The 21,193-nt window shown below is 54.0% G+C and overlaps 10 protein-coding genes across 10 annotated transcripts; 6 read left to right on the top strand and 4 right to left on the bottom strand.

Annotated features, from left to right (window-relative positions):
- Positions 1–864: 864 nt before the first annotated feature.
- Positions 865–1,576, top strand: PG985_004613 (uncharacterized protein; the record flags this gene model as incomplete). The annotated part of the gene is made up of 2 exons (XM_066824382.1): positions 865–936; positions 1,028–1,576. The coding sequence occupies 2 exons, from the start codon at positions 865–867 to the stop codon at positions 1,574–1,576; spliced, it is 621 nt and encodes a 206-aa protein (XP_066687542.1).
- Positions 1,577–2,600: 1,024 nt separating this feature from the next.
- On the top strand, positions 2,601–4,468 carry PG985_004612 (MFS multidrug transporter; the record flags this gene model as incomplete). The annotated part of the gene is made up of 3 exons (XM_066824381.1): positions 2,601–2,876; positions 2,944–2,970; positions 3,032–4,468. The coding sequence occupies 3 exons, from the start codon at positions 2,601–2,603 to the stop codon at positions 4,466–4,468; spliced, it is 1,740 nt and encodes a 579-aa protein (XP_066687541.1).
- A 2,138-nt stretch (positions 4,469–6,606) lies between these two features.
- PG985_004611 (uncharacterized protein) lies at positions 6,607–8,217 on the top strand (the record flags this gene model as incomplete). Its single annotated transcript, XM_066824380.1, has 2 exons — positions 6,607–6,811; positions 6,866–8,217. The coding sequence occupies 2 exons, from the start codon at positions 6,607–6,609 to the stop codon at positions 8,215–8,217; spliced, it is 1,557 nt and encodes a 518-aa protein (XP_066687540.1).
- A 720-nt stretch (positions 8,218–8,937) lies between these two features.
- On the bottom strand, positions 8,938–10,842 carry PG985_004610 (uncharacterized protein; the record flags this gene model as incomplete). The annotated part of the gene is made up of 6 exons (XM_066824379.1): positions 8,938–9,133; positions 9,215–9,473; positions 9,535–9,712; positions 9,768–10,291; positions 10,366–10,446; positions 10,512–10,842. The coding sequence occupies 6 exons, from the start codon at positions 10,840–10,842 to the stop codon at positions 8,938–8,940; spliced, it is 1,569 nt and encodes a 522-aa protein (XP_066687539.1).
- A 967-nt stretch (positions 10,843–11,809) lies between these two features.
- Positions 11,810–12,991, top strand: PG985_004609 (aldo/keto reductase; the record flags this gene model as incomplete). The annotated part of the gene is made up of 3 exons (XM_066824378.1): positions 11,810–11,887; positions 11,966–12,187; positions 12,278–12,991. 3 exons carry the CDS (start codon positions 11,810–11,812, stop codon positions 12,989–12,991), a joined length of 1,014 nt encoding a protein of 337 aa, XP_066687538.1.
- A 530-nt stretch (positions 12,992–13,521) lies between these two features.
- Positions 13,522–14,384, top strand: PG985_004608 (DNA replication protein psf2; the record flags this gene model as incomplete). The annotated part of the gene is made up of 2 exons (XM_066824377.1): positions 13,522–13,635; positions 13,752–14,384. Coding segments are annotated over 2 exons (747 nt in total), but the record flags the coding sequence as incomplete, so codon positions are not given.
- Positions 14,385–14,956: 572 nt separating this feature from the next.
- Positions 14,957–16,321, bottom strand: PG985_004607 (uncharacterized protein; the record flags this gene model as incomplete). The annotated part of the gene is made up of 1 exon (XM_066824376.1): positions 14,957–16,321. The coding sequence occupies one exon, from the start codon at positions 16,319–16,321 to the stop codon at positions 14,957–14,959; it is 1,365 nt and encodes a 454-aa protein (XP_066687536.1).
- Positions 16,322–16,926: 605 nt separating this feature from the next.
- On the bottom strand, positions 16,927–18,875 carry PG985_004606 (SNF2 family N-terminal domain-containing protein; the record flags this gene model as incomplete). The annotated part of the gene is made up of 4 exons (XM_066824375.1): positions 16,927–17,038; positions 17,095–17,399; positions 17,548–17,833; positions 17,956–18,875. 4 exons carry the CDS (start codon positions 18,873–18,875, stop codon positions 16,927–16,929), a joined length of 1,623 nt encoding a protein of 540 aa, XP_066687535.1.
- Positions 18,876–19,222: 347 nt separating this feature from the next.
- On the bottom strand, positions 19,223–19,729 carry PG985_004605 (uncharacterized protein; the record flags this gene model as incomplete). Its single annotated transcript, XM_066824374.1, has 1 exon — positions 19,223–19,729. The coding sequence occupies one exon, from the start codon at positions 19,727–19,729 to the stop codon at positions 19,223–19,225; it is 507 nt and encodes a 168-aa protein (XP_066687534.1).
- Positions 19,730–20,299: 570 nt separating this feature from the next.
- PG985_004604 (transcription initiation factor IIA subunit 2) lies at positions 20,300–20,834 on the top strand (the record flags this gene model as incomplete). The annotated part of the gene is made up of 3 exons (XM_066824373.1): positions 20,300–20,346; positions 20,406–20,571; positions 20,688–20,834. The coding sequence occupies 3 exons, from the start codon at positions 20,300–20,302 to the stop codon at positions 20,832–20,834; spliced, it is 360 nt and encodes a 119-aa protein (XP_066687533.1).
- Between the last annotated feature and the right edge of the window lie 359 nt (positions 20,835–21,193).

Here is a 21,193-nt window from a genome sequence, read left to right as displayed (position 1 = left end):
GAGTCTGTGAGACTTCTTACTCGGGACGAATCCCCGTCAGTTCAGCTCCTCCCGCTACCCGTCGAAGCATTCGAACGAACCTTGAAGAAAGCTCTATACCGACGTTGATAATGAATGCTTGAATCTCGCCCAGCAGCCAATCGCAAACCCGGTATGCGAAGAGGTCCAAGATCCGTTTGCTTCTTCGTCTTTTTATCTTTTTCCTTGATTGAGAAGACAATGATCCAACCCAGCAACAAGGATCGGAAATTAGATTAAATGCAGGGCTTGGGGGATCATCTGGTTGGTGGCCGCGCGCTAATGCCGTGTTGTCTCTTTGCTGTTCAGCCAACCGGACCAGCAGAGGGTAACATGCAGGAAGGGGTCTCCAGCGGACGTGACAAGTAAACAACCATGCCACCGGAAAAGACTTCCTCGAACTGCCCAGGCAAGCTAAAGCACAGTACTGCAGTACCATGCTACTGTACACCGCGCTGCTAGCTCACCCCCCGAGCAATAATACGAAGCAAGGCGCAGTCAGCCGATCCACTCTGGCAGCGACTCTAGCCAGGAAAGGTCGACTTGTAGACGACCAGCAACAGGCTTGCAGCTGGTGCAGCTTGCTTTTTTCGCGGAGAACCCTTGCCGCCCTGCTAACTGGATAGGATCGAGATGAAAGTACCAATGTCGTCCTGCATCCGGGAAATGAAATATAAACATGGCGGCCCCCTTCGATTCTTGAGTTCGGTTCTTCTCCAGAGATCACCTTACCCTCGTTTTCTCCCCACATTCGTTCACTTGCGCCTGTACAGCCTTTGACCTCGAGTCTTCATACAGAACAAGTCCATCAGTCAAGTCAAGAAGTAATAGTCAAGAGCCGTCAAGATGCGTTCCTCCGTTGCTGCTGTCGCCCCTTTCCTGGCCGTCGCCGCCATGGCCCAGGAGATGCACACCACCGTACGTACAATACCCGATTCTTATGGGTCTCAACTTAGATATATACCTTCGTATACGATCGAACCACAAAACTGACCAATTTCACCCACAGACTGTCCTCGTTGGCTTCACTGGCACCGACGGCAAGCCCACTACCCAGACGTCGGCGTACACCTACGACTACTCCAACCCGGCCACCGCATACCTGACCCAGACCAACTCTGATGGTATCGTGACTGGCATGCCCTCCCAGTCGATCGACACCGCCATCCCCACCCAGCCCAAGGCCGAGACCTCGCAGCCCCCGGTTGCCACCATCCCTGCCGGCCTTGCCACTGGCGCGCACACCCTCACCATCGCCGCCAGCAGCGGTCTCACCTCCTTCACCATCAGCGTTGGCTCTTCCACCACCGCCGTTGTCGGCAGCCCTTCGGGCATCACCGGCGTCACCACCGCCGGAGGCCCCAAGCCTACCGGCTCGTCTGGCTCCGGCTCCAGCTCTGACGGCAACGGCAACGGTAACGGCAACGGCGGTGACTCTTCTGAGACCGGCTCCGATGGCAAGGCCGCCCCCAGCAGCACTGGAGGCAGCGGCGCCGGCCACTACCAGGCCCCCGCCGCCGCCGGTGTTCTGGGCGCCCTCGTCGCTCTTCTCGTTTAAAAAAGCTTTCTAGCGCAATTTGTCATGTATATCTAGAATGTTATTTAAAAAGAGCTAATACCCCATGGACCTAATTAATTCAACCATCCATACCAATCATACATACAATCATGTGGCCAAACGTCTTTTTACTGTTCTAATGGTGTAACGTTGGCGCCACTGGGCGCGCTGTGGCTTCTGCCTATATCAGCCTTCATATTGAATTGAGTCTCTGTAATCTACATGTATCATTAATCAATGCATGCTTTCAAGTACATGATCGTCGCCTGTGACAGGAACTATGCAATTCGGAACTGTCATATTTGGGTCTACCATAATAAACTGTAGTTTGATCCGTGTATGTTTGGGTCTCCAAATTCGAACCGTAAATCACTAAATTACGGGGCGGATGGACCTTGTTCTCAAAATCCGATCAGGTGGAAACGGGGTCTTATTTTTTGGCGGACCATCTGATTTGCAGTCTCCACGATCGACCATAACTCACTCCATTTTATCATCACAACGGTCTACAGAAAGAATGGTCCGAGTTTAGCGTCGTAGAGGTCACTGCGATATAGCGGCCTGTACTACACGTAAACTCAGCCGGCGACATTGTTTTCGGTCTCATCAGTGAAGAGTGCAGGTGGTATCAACTGCAACCACCGCAATTGTCCCAGTCGCAACGATCAAGCAACATTCAAGCCCATAAATAAATGGTTGGTCTGGCGCTGAGCTAGGCTCCATCATGCTTCTGCGCCTTTCGGCTATTAAACCGTATCGGCTAACTCAGCGGGTTAGCCGTTGTCGGCTCCGAATCGGCTATCGTCAGGTACGCACACATCTGGTGAGGAATGAGCAGAATGTAGAAGTACCGAATTGCTCTTTCCTTATTCGACGGACAATAAGGCTATTGTGAAATGTGATACATATATATAGTGATGATGACATCCCCTACTATTGTGCATCCCAAGTTGTCCGGTTCCCGTACACCAAAGCTGGTTGATGCAATACTTGGACCGCGTTGTGCGCCTTGATCCGGATGAACATGTCCGGAACCTCCACGCAGCAAGGCGATGGCCACCACTCGAGTGAAGAACAGCATCAAGGGAGCCCTCCGGAGGCGACACCGAGCGGAGAGCCCCCGAGTGAGCGCCCGGTCTCGAAAGATGTCCAGCCGAATTACTCAATCTTCATGACATGGCAGAAGCGGGCCATCGTGCTCGGGGCGGCGGCCGGTGCCTTCTTCTCGCCCTTGACGGCCCAGATCTACTTCCCGGCCCTCGGAATGCTAGCAAAAGACCTCAATGTCAGCATTACACAAGTAAGTCCCGGCAATCTGCAATGAATCATCGCATTTGCGTGCATTTGGCGCTGACTGGTTTTAATAGATCAACTTGACTGTGACGACTTACATGGTACGTGTTGTGACGTATCGAATATCTCACCTGAAAATTTGAAGTTAACCGTTCAGTTCAGATCTTCCAAGGCCTCACGCCCATGTTTATCGGCTCCTTTGCCGATGCCACCGGACGTCGCCCGGCTTATCTCATCTGCTTCGTAATCTACGTCGGAGCCAACATCGGATGCGCCTTGGCACCAAACTACGTCGCCTTACTGGTACTGCGTATGCTCCAATCAGCCGGCTCCAGTACGACGGTAGCGCTATGCCAGGCCGTGGTATCTGACATTATCACCTCCGCTGAGAGGGGCCAGTATGTCGGGTTCGCAGCCGTGCCCACGATCCTGGCGCCGGCTTTGGGGCCCGTCATCGGTGGTCTCATCTCGCAGTTTCTGGGCTGGCGCTGGATCTTCTGGTTCCTTACGATCCTCGCTGGCGCCTTCATGGTCCTCTACGCGCTGTTCATGCCCGAGACCTGCCGCAACATTGTGGGCGACGGCAGCCTCCGCTCGCACAAGGCCTATCGCCCACTATGGCAACTGGGCAAAGAAGCCTTAGCGGACCGCCGGCGCAGCCGCCGACGAGCCAATCAAGACTCCGACAACGGCAACAACAACAAAAATGGCCTCACTCTCCGCCCGACCATCTCCCGCGTATCGACGAAGCATAGTCTGCATGTCCGGAGGCTCAACCCCTTCAAGAGCCTGACCATCCTCTTCGACAAGGAGATGTTCCTGCTGCTCATGTACAGCAGCATCATCTTCGCCGGCTTCTACGCCGTCGCCACCGCCATGCCGTCGCAGCTGGCCGCCAACTACGGCTTCAGCGACTTGACGGTGGGGCTCATGTTCCTGCCCCTGGGCGGCGGCTCCATCTTCGCCGCCGCCGTGCTGGGCCGGCTCATCAACTGGAACTACGAGCGGCACTGCCGCCGGCTGGGCGTGCCCTTTGAGCGCAGCAAACAGCAGGACCTGACCGGGTTCCCGATCGAGAAGGCGCGGCTCGAGATCGGGCTGCCGCTGCTGGCGCTCGCGAGTGCCGTCCTCATGGGCTGGGGCTGGGCCATGCAGTACAAGACGCACATCGCCGTCCCCTGCGTCCTGTTGTTCCTGTTGGGCATCGGCCTCATCGGCTTCAGCAATACCAGCAACGTCCTCCTCGTCGACGTCAACCAGGGCCACGCCGGCGCCGCCACCGCCGCCAACAACCTGACCCGCTGCCTCGTGGGCGCGGGCGCCACCGCCGCCATCAATCCCATGATCGACGGCATTGGCGACGGGTGGGCCTTTTTCATTCTCGGGGCCCTGTCCTTTGCGGGCGCGCCGATGCTGTTGCTTATCATGAAACACGGCGTGCGCTGGCGCAAGGAGAAGGGTGAGAGGGAACGGCACAAGAGGGGGATTAGGGAGCAGGAGGGGCTTCGGGAGCGCGAAGACGGTGCTGGTAGTGCCAGCGTCCATGGGGTGTCGGAACCTGTCGACGATGGAACCAGTGGGCCAGACGAGAAGAACTGATACCCTTGCTTGCGGTTATAGACTTGTGATACCTTATACTAGATGGAACCCCTTAAAAGGGAGTAATAAATTTGTAGTTCGGGTTGATTAGCGATGTGTACTGTAGAATGGGCGTTGTGTTGAGAAGACATGATCAAGTATCGGAATGCGAGTGATGGGCTAGCCCCTTTTCCATAACATTGTTAGTATTTACCATTCAATACTGATAACCAACAGCTCATGTACTTTCCTTTATCTCATCGATACATTCCAAGCCCTCTTTTGCTCATTAAGGGGTGATATTGGAAGGGTTGTGTAGTTTGCTGAACGAGATAACGAAATGCACGATATCCCACGAACTCTTTTATTCATTGCCTCGAAGGCAAACAGAAAATCCCACGGTGTCTCGAGGGACTAGAGATGAGGTGTGTGAATATATACTGAAGCCATCTTTATATGTCTCACGGAACTTATTCACCAATATTGATTCTCGACTGACTAGAAGCAGGATCGAGCCGTTATTCTATGCACTTTGCATCCACAGCTTTGCGAGAGACGTCCCGTAAGCTCGGCATCAGTCAAATAGGGGTGGAGTTGCAACGTAGGGCCCCCTAGCCACTTGCTCTCATGCTTTGGTAGCATTGTACAAAAGTGAAGTGTGCATATTCGCCTGAACTAGTGACTCGATATATCCGTCGTGGTACCGATATCTTCTTTCTTCTATCTCTTTTTCTCCCGATTCATATTAAGGCTCCCCGGCAGAAACAAGGGATTCACAACGAGCAGATTATCGGTAAAGCGAAGCCAGTACAGAAGGCGTGTGGGTTTGTTGAGTTTCATCATGAGCCCTATAAAAAGAACATGTAAGAATTATATTGGGTTTCCCTGGTGCAGCCAAATTTCATGTGGGAGGGTCGATCGGATCTCGAAAACACTGATGCTAGCTATTCCTCGGCCAGATATGCAGCGGTCGTAAAGGATATCCATGCTTGCAACTATTCGTCTTCTAGAGTGTTCCAAAAGGCAACATAAATTCTTACGCCCCAAGCATCCCAAACGGCTTCCTCATGCAATGAAAACAAGTGCTGGTGTCACTTGACCCCCATGGGAAAAGTGTGCACAGCATTGAGCGTGTTACTCGAAAGAGGAGACGAGAAAATCTCGTGTATCCACCCAGAAATCTGACAGGCCATGACATGGGAACACGACTAGGTACTTGATCATCACTGCTAGGGTTTTCTTTTTTCTTTTTCCTGCTTACAGCCCTAAACCTGCGACCGCTTTTCACGGGGCAGGTGAGACTCGCCAAGGCAGGATCTCTCGCTGACTCTGCCTTAGCGCGAACGATGACAGGTCGAAGCGCTCGAACAAGATCTTCTCCACAAACCCGGGCAGGCAATTTACACTACATATGAAGGGTTCGCCCGGAGAAGGTGGGGTTGGAGCTGTCGGAAACGGGAGGGTGTCTAGTACGGGTGGTTAGCTTGGGCTAGCTCGGGATACCTCCAAGGGTGGACTTGGTGTCAGTTAATATGGACGGGAGAGGCAATGGACCCAGTCCCTATTTCCCTGTCTTCGGCGTTCGTTCTGACCACTTGGCGCCCAGAAGAGAGCGCCAATATCGAGAAATGACGCCATGGCCACAGGGCTAGACAATGAGACATATTACCTGCATAGGAAAAAAGAGGTCTCAAGGTACTCGCTTGCCCCAAGATAGGCTGGTCTGGCCCCCCTCCTTTCCCTGTTTCGAACTGTGCGACCATGGAGAGAAAGCAGGATAAGGGCCGATGCCGTGGAAAAGTTCCCCTTCAAACTTGGGAGGATAGGTTCAGCGAAGTCGTGTGAAAAGTCCCGAATGCATTAGTAAAGAAACCCGGGTGCAGGCAGGGGTTGGTTCATCTTTTGGAGAAGTGGCTTGCGATGGAAGGGCACTTTTCCGTGGAGCTGGTAGCCCATGGGCGCCAATCAACAGGGGCATCAGCTGCGAGTCCGGCTTGGCCTGCGCACCTTTGGTTCCCGTCTTCCAGCCCCTGCCGCCCGTGGACTTCTCTTATATCCGAGCCTCTGCCCCTCTTGGAAACCAAGCCCGGCAAAGTCTATTATTATATGTAACCCCCAGTGTCCATTCCACCGGGTCTAGCTACGCCGCAAGTACCATTATGCATAAACGACGAAGTCACCACAAGTCCCGTAACGGATGCTACTCTTGCAAACAGAAGCACGTCAAGGTAAGCGAGTACTTGTATTCCGAAACAACCTTTCGTATTCTTCTGTCGTCGGTTTTGTCTGCGACGTGGCCAGAGACACCCACGCACATAAGCACCGTATTATTTGACCAACAGCAACTATCTACAGCTTTTGGGCGTATGTAAGGCAACAACAAACAGGACTAATATCGATACTAGTGTGACGAACAAGGTCCACCTTGCACCAATTGTGTATTGCGGGAGGCCGAATGCAAATATCCCACTCCGGAAGAGCTTGAAGAGGCGCGACTCAAGAAACAGGCTGCAGCTTCGGCGGCTCGCCCCAAGCCGAAGACACAAAAGCTTGTGAGGAAACTGCCACCATCAGGCTCCCCTCCGGGTCTCGCACCAGCCGCCCCCAGGTTGCCATCCAGTCCAAGCCAACCGCCGTTGTCCGGGGAGCCCCTATACGACAGACGGCTCGAGCTCGAGCTGATGCACCAATGGACCACCAAGACTTGGATGGGCTTCTACGGCATCCCCGAGGACCAGCGCTATCTGCAAGAGGAGCTTCCGCGGACGGCGTTGGGGGAGGGCTACCTGCTGAACGGGATACTCGCCATCGCGGCGACGGACCTTGCGCACCAGACCCAGGGCCCCGCCTCGTCCAAGTATGTAAGCGCCGCCCTCGGATTCAGCAACCGCGCGAGCATCCAGTTCCGCCAGCAGCTGTCGATACTGTCGGCCACCAACAACACCCACGTACTATATCACCGCGGCATCATCGTGGAGAAACGAAACCTGTCCATGCTGAAAAGCGAAATCGCTTCCGATGCAACCGGCGGGCTAGACAGCCACCAGATCAAGATACAACGACGCTTCAATACCTTTTTCGACATCCTCCTCGAGACCTACAACATCCTACTCACCAATATTCGGTGGACCATGAACAGCCCGTCCGAAATCCGGGCGGCCGTCGACAGACTACTCAAGGATCCTCTCACTCTCGACTTCATTGGGTTCGACACCAGGCTCGCCATGGAGCGTCTCACCAGCGTCAGCCAGCAGATCCGGACCAACTTCTCCTCCAGGAACGCCGAAGACGCCGCCGCCGCCCCGCACGCGTCGCCGCTGGGCTACCTGTGCGCCGAGGTGCCCATGTACCGGCTCATCATCGCGCAGGTGAAGCTGAGCTTCGTGGCGGAGGCGCTGAACCTGCCGCAGGGCTTCTGCCTGTCGCTGGTGACGACGACGGGGCTCGAGTTCCTGAACCTGGTCATCGCCATGGACACCATGGCCCTCTTCGTCCTGCTGCACGTCGGCGTCGTCTTCTACCGCATGTTCCGCAAGGAGGAGGACCACCAGGCCGCCGGCGGCTGCTGGGCCATGGGCAGCGTCGCCCAGGAGCTCATCCGGGAGCTCTCGCGCATCCTCGAGGCCACGCCCGTCTGCCAGATCCCCGAGGGGCGCGAGGCCATCGTCTGGTGCCAGCAGCAGATCGGGCTGCTGCCGGCGCCGGGGGCGGGGACGCTGGTGATACCGGACGTGATGTTTGGGGAGGATTTAAATCAAGCGCTTGAGTAACTTGAATTTACCGGATCTATGCTCTGGGCTATCGCTTGACTGTGTGTGATACAACGACCTGTATATAATGTTGATGCTCGATGATCTACCCTTACTATAACCTCATATTTGTGGAGTATCTCAAGCGCGTATAGACATCTATTAATAGCGAATTACTATAGTCTACGGCTCATGTTTTAGCCCTTTACCGCTTTTGGTAAAAGGCACGAGCTGCGCCGCACGACGACATGATCACAAGAATCGAACCAGTAGAAAACCCGAGAAGTCGTTTTCTGCATCCATGATATTTTTGTGAGTACTGCGTATTTAACCCCCTAGGCAGTTTCGTCTTACTATACTCATCGATGGCGAGGACCGACCGGATACCCCTGCCCCTTTTTCCTGTTTCCCATAATAAAAAGGGGGCGGTATACTTCACTGACTACGAGACTCTCTTATGCTTGAATTATTAGCCTGCAGCAGACAAGTTTATTCGTACTAGGCGAGTCAGTTACAGATAGTCGGAACGTACTAGCTACTGGGCCTAATTATTGAATACTATATATAAAGATGTCTACTTTTAATAGACTCGGAGGCTTAAAGGAAGTAGAGGTATAGCATACAAGTGTAAAAATAAAACACATGTTTAGACTGGTAGGTTGCAGCATGAATACTGCAACTATCCAAAACAGATGTCCAGCAAATATATTCTTTCTTGTTGCTACCCGAATCCCCGGCTTCCTACAAGCTGTACCGGAAGCCCTTGTTATCCAATTCTGTGGCGTCCTGCATCCCAAGTTCAACCGCCTGCTTCTCCTGTTCTTCGGGAAGCTGCCCTGCTTCCATGGCTTCTCTATCACGCTTCTTGTTGATAGTCCACATATAAAAATATAAAACGGCGACCATGATCGTCTTAATCGAGTATCCAGTCAGAACGCTTGGTGGCAGAGGTAGAGATTAGTTGTAAAGCCACAAGATCAAGTAATCCCATCCGGGGTCGTCTCGTCTGGTTACTTACGCGATATATGCAGAGGTGTATAAAGGGGCTTCTTTCTCGATGAAGGTCTGCGGTCCGATGATGTTTCCCACGCAGTACCCGACGAAGACAAAGGCGCCAGTTAGTTGCTTCTTAGTGTAGCCTGCTACGTTGCTGCTGACCATAGTGAGACTAAGACTGAAGCCGACTGACTGCAGCGAGCAGAGCCAGAGGGCGATAAGCCGGCCCCATTTGTTATGCGTGCCATCTGGCCCTGGGTCGAGACCAACGAGGACGGCACCTTTATTAAGAATGTTTGTCAAGCCCTGAGCTTCCTCAGGATAGGGGTAACAATAACGTACCGCAGATTACACATGCTAGGTTGCCGGTAAACATCATGGCGCAGCGCATGTTCGGCCAGCGGGACGAGACCCAGCCTCCTAACAGAAGCGAGACGACTTGGATGACACTGCCAGGTATCTGCATATACTGGGTCTCTAATGCGTCGAAACCGAAGGTCTCCAGTATGATGGATTGAAACTGTCATGTGGTCAGCCTGAAGGCCCATCCAGCTTGGGTTGCAAGTATGACCCACGCTCGATTGCGACGCATTCGGGATCTGGGCCGCGATCGACATGACGAAGAGGATCCAAGTCTTAGGGTCCCGAAGGCACTGCCACATCTGGTACGCCTTGAAGTGGTGATTCTTGACCCCCTGGCGGTTCGCCGCGACCCGCTCGACGGCGACGACCCGCTCGGGCGGCGCGAGGAAGCGGGCGCGCGACGGCAGGTCCGGCATGAACGCCAGGAACACGACACCCCAGGCCAGGCTGACGGCGCCGAAGATGAGGAAGATGTACATCCACTGCCCGGGTAGGGCGCCCGAGGTGATGTGGCCGATGGCGTAGCCGAGCAGGCCGCCGAAGATGCCCGCCGCGCCGTTCATGCTGTAGTACGTCACGAGGCGCAGCGGCTGCTCGGTGCCCCGGTACCACATGGACATGACCAGGACGAAGCCCGGGTTGACGACGGCCTCGGAGACGCCCAGCAGGAAGCGGTTGGCGGCGATACCGGCGAAGTTGGTACATGCTGGAGTGGTAATCAGGAGGACGCCCCAGACTGGCATGTCACGTCAGAACTCGCATTATCAGAGGTATTCTGGGGGATACAGGGGAGAAATAGAGGCATTCTACCAATAATCGTTGAGCCAATGAACTTCGCTGTGGGGAGACGTTGGAGAAGATAGCCTGCCGGGTATTGGGCGAACAGGTAACCTTTACAAGTCGCGAAAGTCAGTCAATGGGCCCAATATCATGACCGGGAGTAGAGTTGAGCAAACCGAAGTAGAAGATGGAGGATAGCCACGCATAGTCCTGGTTCTGGAGATTGGCCCCCTTCTTCAGGCCGAAGACGACGGCGAAGTTGATGCTGGACTTGTCAAGAAACTGAAGCATGTAGGTGCCCATCAGCAAGGGCAGGATGTGCCAGTCGATCTTGCGCAAAACCCGGCGCGCTTCCAGAATGCCAACACCCTGCGATATTTCCTGCTGCTGATACAACTCATACGTTTCATCCAAGTCCTTTGATGATGTCCGGCGCGCAATTTTGGGGCGGTCGGCCTTATCGCCAACTCCGGCAGCCGGGGTAGGTTGGAGTGTTTTCTCGTCCATTATTCGCGGAACGGTTTCACGTAATGCCGCATCCTTTACTCATAAACAAACGAGATAAGTTTTGTTGGCAATGAGCAACTGATATGGTATATTAGTATCTAGGTCTAAGTTTCTTTTCGCGACGTAACGGCGTCAAATCAGGAGTTCTTTAAGGAGTCGCATCATTGCGCCCCAGCAGACCGAATCCAACAACACCCCTCATCTTTACACCTTGAGTGGCTCAAGATAACTCGACAGCAGGCACGTTTCGCTGGGTGTCGATGAGGTGATCTGGATACAGCCAATAGCACCAAGCAAGCAGCGACACTTATCTTTCTTGGGATGTGAGAGCTTCCCAATTCAGCCAACACCTCAATCGCTATCACTACCGAGACGCGGGCGCGCTCCGAAAAAAGCCAGCTGCCCACCAGAAGGCGATGAATACCGACTGAGTGGTCAGGGTGCTGCATTAATTTAACCCAACCCAGCAAGGGATGTAGGTGATATTGTTATTATCCCACCTTTGTTGGGCACTTGATATGTTACGAACGCCGAACCCCGCAGCATTTGTGTACCTGGCCAAGAGATCTCATCGTACTTGTATATCGAGCGCCTATTATTACTCAATCTTCAAGACATTGTCAAACGCCAATAGCGTGTAAAACCTATTTAACCGGCCGCTAGCGTGCGATGGATAAATAGTATATATCTCTCAGATACTATCAAAACCCTGCTACCCCCCCTTGAGCGGCACCAACCCCCGCAAAACCCCACCAGTAGCGGGATTGAGTCGTCCCAACGTCATGGAATCGTGTCATGAAACGATACTCGCGCGCCAGTAGAATCAACACAAGAGTCCTGTAGCAGCCGCAACTTGCCGTCGTCGGAGCAATATGTACTTGATTTAATCCCGAGGCCATTTCAGTTTCGTCTCTTTTCTTCTTCTTCTGATTCTCATCTTTTTCCCGCCAACCCATTCATCAACTACATGCTCAGCTCTATTCGCAAAATCGCAACTTCGGCAAGCAAGATGGCAGTTCCCTCACTCAAGCTGGCTTCCGGCCATGTAAGTACACCTAACCAATGATGCCTTTTTAAGTCGTCCTTAGGTACGTTATTGAGTGCTCACAAACGGCGCCTCTAGCAAATGCCTATCGTGGGCTTTGGTCTCTGGAAGGTCCCTCGCGAGTCTTGCGCTGATACCGTTTACGATGCTATCAAATGCGGATACAGACACTTCGATGGTGCCTGGGACTACACCAACAGTGCCGAAGCCGGCCAGGGTGTCCAAAGAGCTATCAAGGACGGTCTTGTGAAGCGAGAAGACCTCTTCATCACATCGAAGCTATGGTGCAACTACAAGAAGGTGGGAATTCCTCTGGTCTCCGACTTGACTAGCACGTCTCGTATTGCTGCGTCCAACCCATGCTAACCCCGCCCCTTTCCGCAACAACAGCGGGAGAATGCTCTGCAAATGGCCAAGCTGGAAAACGAGGCCTGGGGATTGGGCTACCTGGACCTGTTCTTGATCCACTTCCCCATCTCGTTGAAGTTCATCCCCTTCGAGGAAATGCGCTGGCCCTGCTTCTGGACCGACAAGGAGCAGACCAAGGTTACCCCGCTGGACCCGGTCCCGGTGAGCGAGACGTGGGGTGCTATGGAGGAGCTGGTCCACAACGGAACCGTCAAGTCAATTGGTATCTCCAACTTCAGTGCCCAGCTCATCACCGATCTGCTGTCCTACGCCAAGATCCCCCCGTCTGTGCTGCAGATTGAGCACCACCCCTACCTCACCCAGCCCGACCTGGTCAAGCTGGCGCAGGACAACAACATCCAGGTCACGGGCTACTCCACCTTCGGTCCTCTCAGCTTCCTCGAGATGGACCACGAGAAGGCCAAGAGCGCCAAGCCGCTCTTCGAGACCGATGTGGTCAAGAGCATCGCCGAGAAGCACGGCAAGTCCCCCGGCCAGGTCCTGCTGCGCTGGTGCACCCAGCGAAACGTCATCGTCATCCCCAAGTCGAACAACGTGGACCGCTTGAAGCAGAACCTGGACTGCTGCTCCTTCGATCTCACCGAGGACGAGATCAACCAGATCTCCGGCCTCAACATCGATCTGCGGTTCAACAACCCGGCCACGCTCTCGACGCCGATCCGCATTTTCGCTTAATGGGCAGGAAGGAATTCATTGCTCAAGAGTATCAGGCAAATAAAGGCCTGTGTGAGGATAGGACGGGAATACCATTGACCTTGTCTTCATAGTCCAACTACACCTGTACCTAGAGATTAGACTTGATTAAACAAGCCTCGGCACTCGTAAAGGTGGATTGCTATCTGTACATATAGAGGAGAAAAGAACTCATGGGCACCTGCCCATGGCTCCCAACAACGAATGTTTCGAGGCAATACCAGCTCGTATCCTGCATCAAGACTTGAGTATCAATACATGAGTAAAAGTGAATCAATTGGCATGGTTCATCCCAGTTGCATGGTTAAGTGAGTGGGAGAGAGCTACAAAGTAGGTCGTTGAATAGCTACTAAGTACATAGGTAGGTAGCTACGGGGACCCCTCCATAAGCCTCGGGGGAGTGCACGGCCACTAATTAACATTGCATCCCACTTTCGCGTCCTGGGTCGCGTCTCCCAAAGATTCAAGATCGTAGCGAAACCCAAGAACCAAGAGCAGCCAATCGTACCGACATGGCTCTTCCGTTACCACAGGGACTTGTGCCCACCGAGGTTGCCTTCCTCTGCGAAATGGAAATGGTCACTATCGTACCGCGCCAAAGGCTCGAATCCATCCCATTGCTAAGTGTATGACAATTCCTGATCCCCCAACTTTTTACCCCACCATCCGACCTTGCCCTCCGATCACGATGCCGCTATATGTATGAAGATCGCAAACTGAGACCGAGACCACCCAACTGCAGGGCGACACCCCCGCGCTCCGCCCGCCGCACCGCGCGCAGATGCCCCTCTGGCTAGCCCTGCTCCTCAAAAAGCAACGCCGTGCCAACATCGTCCCGCCGGCCTGGCTGCACCCGGCCTCGCTCGCCGACATCATCCACCACGAGACCAACGTCGACCCGCAGGCCTTTTCGCCGCCGCCGCCGCCCCCGACCCGCGCCGACGGCCGGACGGGCCGCGCCCGCCCCTTCCAAGAAAACATCCGCAGCACGCGGGAGGCGCCCAAGCCGGGCGACGACCCGCGCCTCGCCCCGCCCTTCTTGCCGTCCTGCACCGCCGACGCGCCCGCGGGCTACCTGCCCTACCACTGGCTCGAGCTCGCCGAGGCCCTGCTGGCCCACGCCGCCGACGACGTGCCGGCGCAGGCGGAGGTCCGGTCCCTGCTGCGCGACCTCCAGGAGGTCCGCGCCGCCAAGATGCGCGGCAGCACGCAGTCCCTCGAGGGCGGCGGCGGCGTCGTCGTGCTCCGGGGCGTAGGCGCCATGGAGCTGGCCGAGAGCCGCGGGTTCGTCCTGGGCGTCGTCGACGGCGTGCGCAAGCTCGGTGCCAGCGCGGAGGCGACGAGGCGCGACGAGGAGGCGAACGGTGGGGAGAGGAGGTAGATACGGCGGAGGAAGAGGGGAGTTTGAGGATAGCGACGAGGAGATGGAGTTTTGAGGAGGAGCGCGAATAGAGGAGAAGGTGAGGAAGACGCAACGCCTATGAGGTTGAGGATTGGAAGAAGGGAGTGGGTGGATTATACGATTCTTACGAGAAATGAACACACAAATACGATATGTGTCGAGGCCAATATGCTTGTCGACGGCGGCTGCTGAATTTCCAAGCTGACACGTCACGCTTTGCCAACCATGTCAGTATCGACACAATACGTCAGGAGCACAACGTATCAGCTGTCTCCCCTTCTCCCCCAGTTTACTGCCGGAAGATGAAACTCGACTAAAGGGGTCATTCAGATGACGGTTTAGATCATCAGGCTCCAAGGACGTACTCTGCAACAGGCAACGGGAACGCGAACAGAGCAAATCGACTCAACATGTTGGTACCACAAAGCAACCAACACATTACAAGTATATTACGGCAAGATCATGGTTTGAACCGGACGCGGGGGGCCTAGAAACATTATTAAAACACAAACACACGCAAATAGATAGCTAAACTGGTGTCCAACTCACCACTCTGCATCCGGAATCACGCAACCCGGGTATTGGCAAGGTCTGAGCACGTACCCCCGATCCACGAACCAGTCCATGAACCGCTTCTCCCACTGGCCCGCGCCAAAGAACGCAAAGAGCCTCTCGTCGATGTGGGCCCCGAGGGCGTCCCGGACCGTTCGCACGACGACGTGCCCGAGGTCCAGCTCCGGGTCCAGTTTGGACATCTCCGAGAACGAGAGGGGCGGAGTCTCAGAGTGGGTGGAAGCAGCAGTAAACCACCACCATAGGCTCCCCGTTCGGCTCGCCGTCCACATAGCCCCGTACGCGGCCCAGATGGCGAAGATGGCGACGGCGACCCAGTACACCCGGGGCCCGACCCGCTCGCTCACGGGGCGCGCTATGGGCCCCACGACGTACGCCTGGAGCGCCCACACGCCCCCGACCAAGGCGGCCGCGCCCGCGAGGTAGACGGACACGATCCGCCGCAGCACCAGCCACGTCGCGTACACGAGCCATGATACCGCCACGGCGGCGGCGACCCCGTGGACAATATCGCGGAGCATGCGCCCGAGCCAGCGCGCTATTGGGAGGACGACATAGCCCCGCGCCACGCGGTAGAGCAGGCCGGCGACGAGACCGACGACGCGGGAGAGGGCGTCGACCACCAGCCGCTCCGCCTCCGAGACCAGGACCGCCACGAGCCACAGCACCACGTACAGCAGCTGCGCGCTCGTCTTCAGGACGGACCGGACGCCGCGCCGGTAGTAGACGAGGAGGGCCAGCGCCCCGGCGAGGTGCAGGCCGTTGAGCGCCGGGCTGCCCGTGTCGAGGGACGAGTACCATGGCGACCACGACTGGTGCAGTTGGGAGAGAAGTTGCCGGCTGTCGACTCGCCAGGTGGGCTTGTCAATCCAGGCGAAGTACGGACGACGATGTGGCATAGGCGGGTGGTAGACATCGCCGAGGCCATGATCCTTCCTGGCCTGTTTCTTGGTCGGTTTTTTGGCCTGTTTCTTGGCCTGTTTCTTGGTTTGTTTCTTGGTCTGTTTCTCGGCCTGTTTCTCCTTTGTGACATCTTTTGTTTGTTGGCGGGACGCGGAAGGGGACGTCCGTTTGGCAGGGTCCTCCTCTCCCTGATACTCGGTCGTGTCGGGTTCGGGGAAGAACTCGGCTGTGTAGAGGCCGCCAAAAGTCTGACGGGCCCATCTGTCGTTGGTCCAGGCTTCGAGATCCCAAACGTCTCGCTCTATTCGTTCTCGCCATTCCCGGCTCTGCCCCTTTACTTCTTCCCATTCTTGTAGCCTCTCTTGCTTCGTCCTTTCGTTTTCCTTGTTGCGCCTATCTAAATCGTCTAAAACCTTTTGAACCTTGTCGTCCATCGTGTCCCTGGCTACGATAATATCTGTTCTCTGATTAGAATGTTATAATATATGTTCATAGAGCTGGGCAGCGAGGACTGCATGCAGCTGACGAAATGAGTCGAATAACGTGTGTGAAGGCAAGCTAGTATGTTCTGGCGTATGCATGGAGAAGTAGAGTACAAGCGAAGCATGCATCAATCGTAGGAGACAGAAATGATTGAGGGCAGTCCATCAATTAGACGCTTCGTAGGATATACGCTACATCTCAATATCATTGTGAAGCGCCTTTTGTCATAAGTTCCTTTCAAGTCTGACTACGTCCAACGTTGCCTGCAGTAATGGCAAACAACATGAAAGGGTCCCACCACTCTTTGTCTTCAGAAGAGGGACGAATGCAGCCAGAAATCGCTGTTATTACTCATACAGACCAAAAGCACCCCTATTTGGGCAAAATACATTACATACAGAAGCCTATCGAAGGCGCAATCCAAGCAGCTCTACAATACAAACGCAGGCATGCTACATACAAATCCTGATCAACGCCTGCTGGCATATATACCCAGCCCGTGAGCCTCCATGTGTACATTATCTCCCCTATCGTTGGCACGTTAGCAGTAACCAGATCACAGCTCCTTAGTCTTGATCTGCTTAATTCCATCCGCAGCTGTGTCAACAACCTGGAAGCCCTCAGAGTTGCCGGCACCACTCGCCGCGCGATCGTAAGCCGTATCACTCCTGAGGTTTGTGTTAGTTACGCACACAAAATAACAGTCAGCTCAGAGCGAACATACCGATCACACAACACTTCTAAATCCTCGTCGCTGAAGATGCGATCGTTACCAGAGTGTTGGTATACCTCGCCCTCCTTCAACAAGAGAGCTCGCAGCGTCTCCTTGTCTAGAAGCTCGTTCTGGTCGAGTTTCTGGCCCATGGACTTGAAGCCGCCCTTGCGAATCACAAGCTTTTCGAGTCTGCGCTTCGCATCGGCACTCATAAGCAACTCTTCTTCAACAGTTCCTTTCGTGGCCAGACGGTAGACAACCACAGGCCGGGTCTGGCCGATGCGGTGACATCTGTCCTGGGCTTGCAAGTCTTGCTGAGGGTTCCAATCGCTTTGAAAGAAGTGTTAGTAGGATGCGTTATGGTCGGTGGCTGCCTAGTACTTGCCTGTCAAATAGGATGACGGTATCGGCGCTCGCAAGGTTAATACCCTGCCCACCAGCCCTCGTGGAAAGCAGAAATACTTTGAAGTCAGGGTCCTCATTGAAGTTCTTGATCTGCTCTTGCCGGTCCTCCTGTTTCACGCCACCATCGATCCGGCATACTTTCCACTCCCGTAGATCATTGCAATAGTCGTGCAATATGTCCAGTTGGGTCTTGAACTGGGAAAAGATCAACACCTTGTGTCCCCGTCTAAACAGTTCGGGGAGCAAGCGATCCAGCAGGAGCATTTTGCCCGAAGATGTCACAATGCTTTCGTCAACAGGCGTGTTCTCATCAAACGCCCATGGGTTGTAGAAGTTATGTGGGCTGTTGCACACGAGTCGTAGCTGCATCAAGGAATTGCCAAGCTTCTTGTCGGCGATTTGCATTTCAAAAAAAAAAAAAAAAAGTAAGTATTAAACGAGGGACAATCGTCACGGTAAGTCAACTTACTAGCAAGTTCCAACGTGGCGGCTCTCGCCGTTTCCTCTTCGTCTAGCGGGAACTCCTCATCTGTCAACGCGGCCGCTTCCATCTCGGCAGCCAGCTTTGCTTCGAACGCAGCGTCATCAAGATCGTCGTCGTCCGAATCATCTGGAACCTTATAAGTCTGGACGTTTTTACGAGGACGTCCCCTTCCTCGGCCTGTACCAATCGAAGCTGGCGTTGACTGTCTGCTCGACTTAGTACTTTTCGCAGGAGGCGTTTCTTTTGTCGGGGCTGCCTTTCGCTTTCCTGGTGTCCTCGAAGGAGTGGCCACGCCCGATTCTTCCGCTTTAGCTTGAGATCGCGTACCAGTCTTCTTGCCCATCATCATAGAGAAAGCATTATTGGGCGAGCCTCCGGAGTCCGACGGGCGAGTACTACCAGCCCGAGACGATTGACGACTCGACCGAGTAGAGGCAGATGGGGTACCAGTCACACTCCCTGCCAGACTCTCAACCACCTTGTTTTCCAGGTAGGCTCTTGTATCGGTACCTCGATCGCTAATGACATTGTACAGGTCGGTCTGCTCCTTCGTCATTGGAGCATACAGCACATATTCTCGTTTCTTGGGTAAGTAACTCGCGACATCTGCCTTGATCCTTCTCAGCAGAAGAGGCTGCAAGACGTTGTGGATCTTCTTCACCAGATCTTGGTTGTTCTTGTCTTCGATAAATTGCTCGGTGCCCTCTTCGTTCTGAAGGTCACTGAAGTCAAACCAATCCTCGAATGCTTCCCAATCCAGAAAGGTCTGGGGCATGAGGAAGTGAAGAAGTGACCATAGCTCTTTAAGGTTGTTCTGGAGAGGTGTGCCGGTAATAAGGAGTCGGGTCGCTGATTTGAATTGCATCAGCTCCCTGAATAGCTTGGAGTCCGCATTCTTCATCCTGTGGCCCTCATCCTAAAGCGACAATGATTAGCAAGCTTTTGATGGATCTTATGCAGCAGGACATGCTTACCACCACGATGAATGCCCAATCAATCTTTGATAAGGCCGCTCGATCTTTCAAAATCATCTCATAACTGGTACAAACGACCGGAAACCTCTCCGTCGGCCTGCCCTTTGCATAATGCTTCCAAATTTTATTTTTGAAGATTGCTTGGCGGTCCTCAGGTGTGCCATGGTACATGACGAACGGAATGGAAGGCGTCCACTTTTCGAATTCGTTCCTCCAATTCGATAAAGTACTCAATGGTGCAATTATAAGATGCGGGCCAAAGTATTTCTCCTGCTCACGAAGCAAGGCTACGAGCGAGATCGTCTGAATCGTTTTTCCTGTGTTTTGCCTCATTAGTAAAACGCATGCGGGCTTGATAATGGCAATACCAACCAAGACCCATCTCGTCAGCCAGAATACCGCTGAGCCCCTGCAAGCATATCTCATACATCCAGGTCAAGCCTTCGAGCTGGTAGTCGCGCATCGTGCCACCGGTCATAATCTTGGGTTGCGGCTTGAGTTCTAGGCCAGCTTCGGCAAGGGCTTGGTTATCGAAGTCGCGCCCGACGCGGCCAAGAGCCTTAGTCTTTTTGGTCAGGATATCACTGAAGATCTTGCTCTTGCGCAGGAGCTCATCAAGCTCCTTTGCCCGGGCAGCACGCTCCTGTGGTGATATTTGCGACTTCTTGCGCTTGTTGCGAATCTGGGCCAGTCTTTTCGCCTCTGCTCGAGTGTTCTCAGCTCTTGCCTTCTTTTCTTCGGTGAGCATGTGCTCGTCGCCGAAAGTAGACGTGGCCGCCATATTGGGCTAGCTGTGACCTTCAATGGATGGTGGCGATGAAGGTGCCCTTGGGGAGTGTTGAGAATGATGCGACAGAATTTGATTTTGACGATGGATTTCTGCCCATTACGTTTTATAGAAAATGTTTCTGTACGTCGCCGAGCGCAGAGACGTAGTAAATTCCGGGCGTAAATTCCAGGGTCCCAAGGGTACCTCGTCAATTCGAGTCCTTTGTCAAAGTGATGATGCCATAGCTTCAGGTTAGCGCGATCTCAGAAGCGCGTTCCAACGCGAGATTCCGCGGATGCACGTGTTAAGTGCTTTTTCCCAGGCAACCACCCCCATCCCACACTTTAAGCATCTCCCCACCTACGGTACACTTCCCAGCCACTGGGACACCACCACCACCTCCTTACTCCAGCATTCCAGCACTGCCACAGCACTGCTGACTCAATCGGCTCCACCAAGCCTCAACGACCCTCGACGCATCCTGTTTCCGGAACTATTTAAACGGCGCAACTTCATCACTTCCATCATCATTTTACCCGCCCGCCGCCGCCGTTGCCATTGAATATCTTCAGATCACCGACGATGGCTACCGACAAGCAGAGCTTCTACGAGCTCTATCGTCAAAGCAGGTATGACGCATGCGACTGGGCATCCTATTCACTGCTTGATCTTTGAGAGGCTAATACAGGATGTCCCCAATTCGTAGTGTCGGTGCTGCGCTGACGGACGCTCTCGACGACCTTATCATGGAAACTCGAATCGACCCTCAGCTTGCGATGAAGATTCTGGCGAACTTCGATCGTGCCATCGCCGAAGTGCTGCAGAACCAGGTCCGGGCGCGGCTCAGTTTTAAGGTACGGTGACCTGTCGCAGAAGCGTCTCTCATTCTCCATTCCAGCAATTCTTCCTAGCATGTCTGTGCCTTTCATATGAGCGCCCGAATACTAATGCGCGTTTCCTTGCTATTTAGGGAAGCCTCGATACCTACCGATTCTGCGACGAAGTTTGGACTTTCCAGCTGAAGAACGTCACCTTCAAGATGGACAGCGGTGGTCAAGTCGTCTCGGCCGACAAGGTCAAGATTGTGTCCTGCACTGCTAAGCCCACGGGCACCTAGGTGGAGACCAACGCGGGTCTAGTTGCAGCGACTAGAAAGGGGATCATATGACGAAGGAGGAGAAGAGACAGAACTATTGACAGCATGGAACGGCGTTTTTTCGGGGTCATGAGTGTATACTGCTTTTGTTTTTGGGATTTGGGGCAACGATAAGATTGACACCAAAGCTTCACAATTGTGCTTTGGACAACAGCATGTCACAGATGGGGACTGCTAGGTGGTTTATAGAGCGAATCCACGGGATACAGGTTATTGGCCTGACCATAACTTGAGCGGATTTGCCAATTTAGTAATGCGTATCACATTCTTCAAGTGCGTGCTAGCTAAGGAATATCATCTGGTCATGCTACTCCCAGTGA

The sequence above is a fragment of the Apiospora marii genome (assembly GCF_038362585.1).
Source record: "Apiospora marii strain CBS 49790 chromosome Unknown utg000003l_segment0_segment0, whole genome shotgun sequence".
Classification (NCBI taxonomy): Eukaryota; Fungi; Ascomycota; class Sordariomycetes; order Amphisphaeriales; family Apiosporaceae; genus Apiospora; species Apiospora marii.
The sequence above is the reverse complement of the archived record's forward strand: the minus strand, read 5'-3'. Positions and strand labels throughout refer to the sequence as shown.